At 45.2% G+C, this 2,500-nt stretch overlaps 1 protein-coding gene across 1 annotated transcript in view; it reads left to right on the forward strand.

Moving 5' to 3' along the window:
- The window catches only part of LOC105906144 (homeobox protein cut-like 1), a 48,498-nt gene that overhangs the window by 8,721 nt on the left and 37,277 nt on the right, over positions 1–2,500 (forward strand). The window contains exon 2 of the mRNA XM_031583467.2: positions 671–781. Within this exon, the coding sequence (XP_031439327.1) occupies positions 671–781 (111 nt within the window). The remainder of the gene's footprint in view (positions 1–670; positions 782–2,500) is intronic.

Genomic DNA, 2,500 nt, shown 5'->3' on the forward strand with positions numbered 1-2,500 from the left:
ACACACACACACACACACACACACACACACACACACACACACACACACACACACACACACACACACAGGGGCTTGGCAGATAAATACTGAAGCAGGGTATTTTAACCCATCCAACTGGTGTGTGTGTGTGTGTGTGTGTGTGTGTGTGCGTGTGTGCCTGTCTGTGTGAGATTCCCCTGGGGACGGCTATGGGGATGGCACATAAATTGGGCCTGCAGGCTGTGTGTGTAGATGTGTGTGTGTGTGTGTGTGTGTGTGTGTGTGTGTGTGTGTGTGTGTGTTTAGACACACATCCTTTCCTGAAATGTACAGTAGAACACTCCAGGGTGGCAGTGCCCACGTGAAGGGTTTACGGTAGAACACTCCAGGTTGGCAGTGCCCACGTGAAGGTGTGTGTAAGAGGCAGGGGGATCAGGTGTGTGTGTGTGTGTGTGAGAGGCAGGGGGGATCATGTGTGTGTGAGAGGCAGGGGGGATCAGGTGTGTGTGTGTGTGTGTGAGAGGCAGGGGGGATTAGGTTTGTGTGTGTGTGTGTGTGTGGATTTTGTGCCAAATCTCACTTTGAGTCACTTTGGCCACATGAATAAATGTGTGTGTCTGTCTGTGTGTGTTTATAATATAGTCACTTTGGCCACATGAATAAATGTGTGTGTGTGTGTGTGTGTTTTCAGAGGGAACTTGACACCACCGCCACACAATTGGCCAACCGACAAGATGAGAGCGAACAGTCCAGAAAAATACTCATCGACCAGAGCCGCGAGTTCAAGAAGAACACACCAGAGGTAACACACACACACACACACACACACACACACACACACACACACACACACACACACACACACACACACAAACAACCAGAGCCGCGAGTTCAAGAAGAACACACCAGAGGTAACACACACATACACACACACACACACACACACACGACCAGAGCCGCGAGTTCAAGAAGAACACACCAGAGGTAACACACACACACACACACACAGACACACACACACACAGTGGTGCTTTAACAAGCCTTCTTGAGAGACTCACACACACAGGCTGGGAAGTCCTGTTCATTTTGTGTGGCTAGGTCTGGGTGTGTGTGTGTGTGTGTGTGTGTGTGTGTGTGTGGGGGGGGTTCAGCAGGCAGTGTGTTGATCTCTCTTGGCATAGTGCCTGCCCCGGCTGACTGGCGTCTCCTCAGTTAATCATGGGTCTGTTCCCACACACACACACACACACACACACACACACACACACAGTGGTGCTTTAACAAGCCCCTGATTTAGGAGGCGTTCCTAGGTGTTCTCAGTGGAATGCAGAGGAGGATCTGAGCACAGACCTACCCTAAGTAGGAGAGCTGTGTGTGTGTGTGTGTGTGTGTGTGTGTGTGTGTGTGTGTGTGTGTGTGTGTGTGTGTGTGTGTGTGTGTGTGTGTGTGTGTGTGTGTGTGTGAGAGAGAGACTGGTGCTGCAGGTGGAGCAGGATTTTAATGGTGCTCATCATCCCTCCCTTTTTTTTTTTTTTACTTTTTTTTTTGACACTTTATTTTTTACAAAGTTTTTTCACAGATACAGAGGAACAGAAAAGTAAACAAACACACAAGACTGACAGAAAATAGTACAAAAACAAAAAACTTAACAACCATGAACATGCTGGATTGCATTGATTCCACAAAGTGATCCTGAGACATATACAGTTTTCAAACATCAACCTGTCGTTGACATTTAAATAGAGTCCATTTCACCCATTTCTCTTCACATTGTTCTGCCTGTACTCTTACTCTTAATCTGTGTGTTAGTTGTTCCATCACATACATCTCACTCACAGTTTTCAGCCATTCATCTCGAGTTGGGGCCTGGTTTATACCATCTTTTTGTAATGGCTTTTTTGCAGGCCGCTATCAAGATTTTGAACAAGTATCTGTCTGTTCTTGCCACAATATTTCCAGCCATATTACCAAAATACAGTACTATACATGAATTAGGTACTTCGTAACCCAGGATGTTGGCCAAAATCAAGTGCACATCTTCCCAAAACTGAACAATGTCTGGGCAGAGCCAGAAGACATGAGCATGATTCACATTTACAGCACCACATTCTCTCCAACATGGTTGGGACACTGATACAAATTTGCTCCTAAGTTTGGGAGTGATAAAAAATCGTATTATATTCTTCCAACAGTGTTCTCTCCATGTACGTGATGATGCAGTAGATTGCTGGGTTCTCCATATATGCAGCCAATCCTCCTCAGAAATATTCACACCCAACTCTTTTTCCCATTTCTGCTTGACATATAGGGTTGAATTCCCTTTACTCTCCATTAATTGCTGATACAATGCAGATATTATTCTGTACCTCCCTGAGTTGTATGTTCCAATTACAATTGAAATTACACCATTTTTGTCCTGGTTTGTATTTGGTTTTACCTCCCTCTCAAAGTAGTCCCTTAGTTGCAAATATCTGAAGTGATCCTGGTTATACAATGCAAACTTTTCTTTCATCTGCTTATC

This window comes from Clupea harengus, chromosome 17 (genome assembly GCF_900700415.2).
Source record: "Clupea harengus chromosome 17, Ch_v2.0.2, whole genome shotgun sequence".
Classification (NCBI taxonomy): Eukaryota; Metazoa; Chordata; class Actinopteri; order Clupeiformes; family Clupeidae; genus Clupea; species Clupea harengus.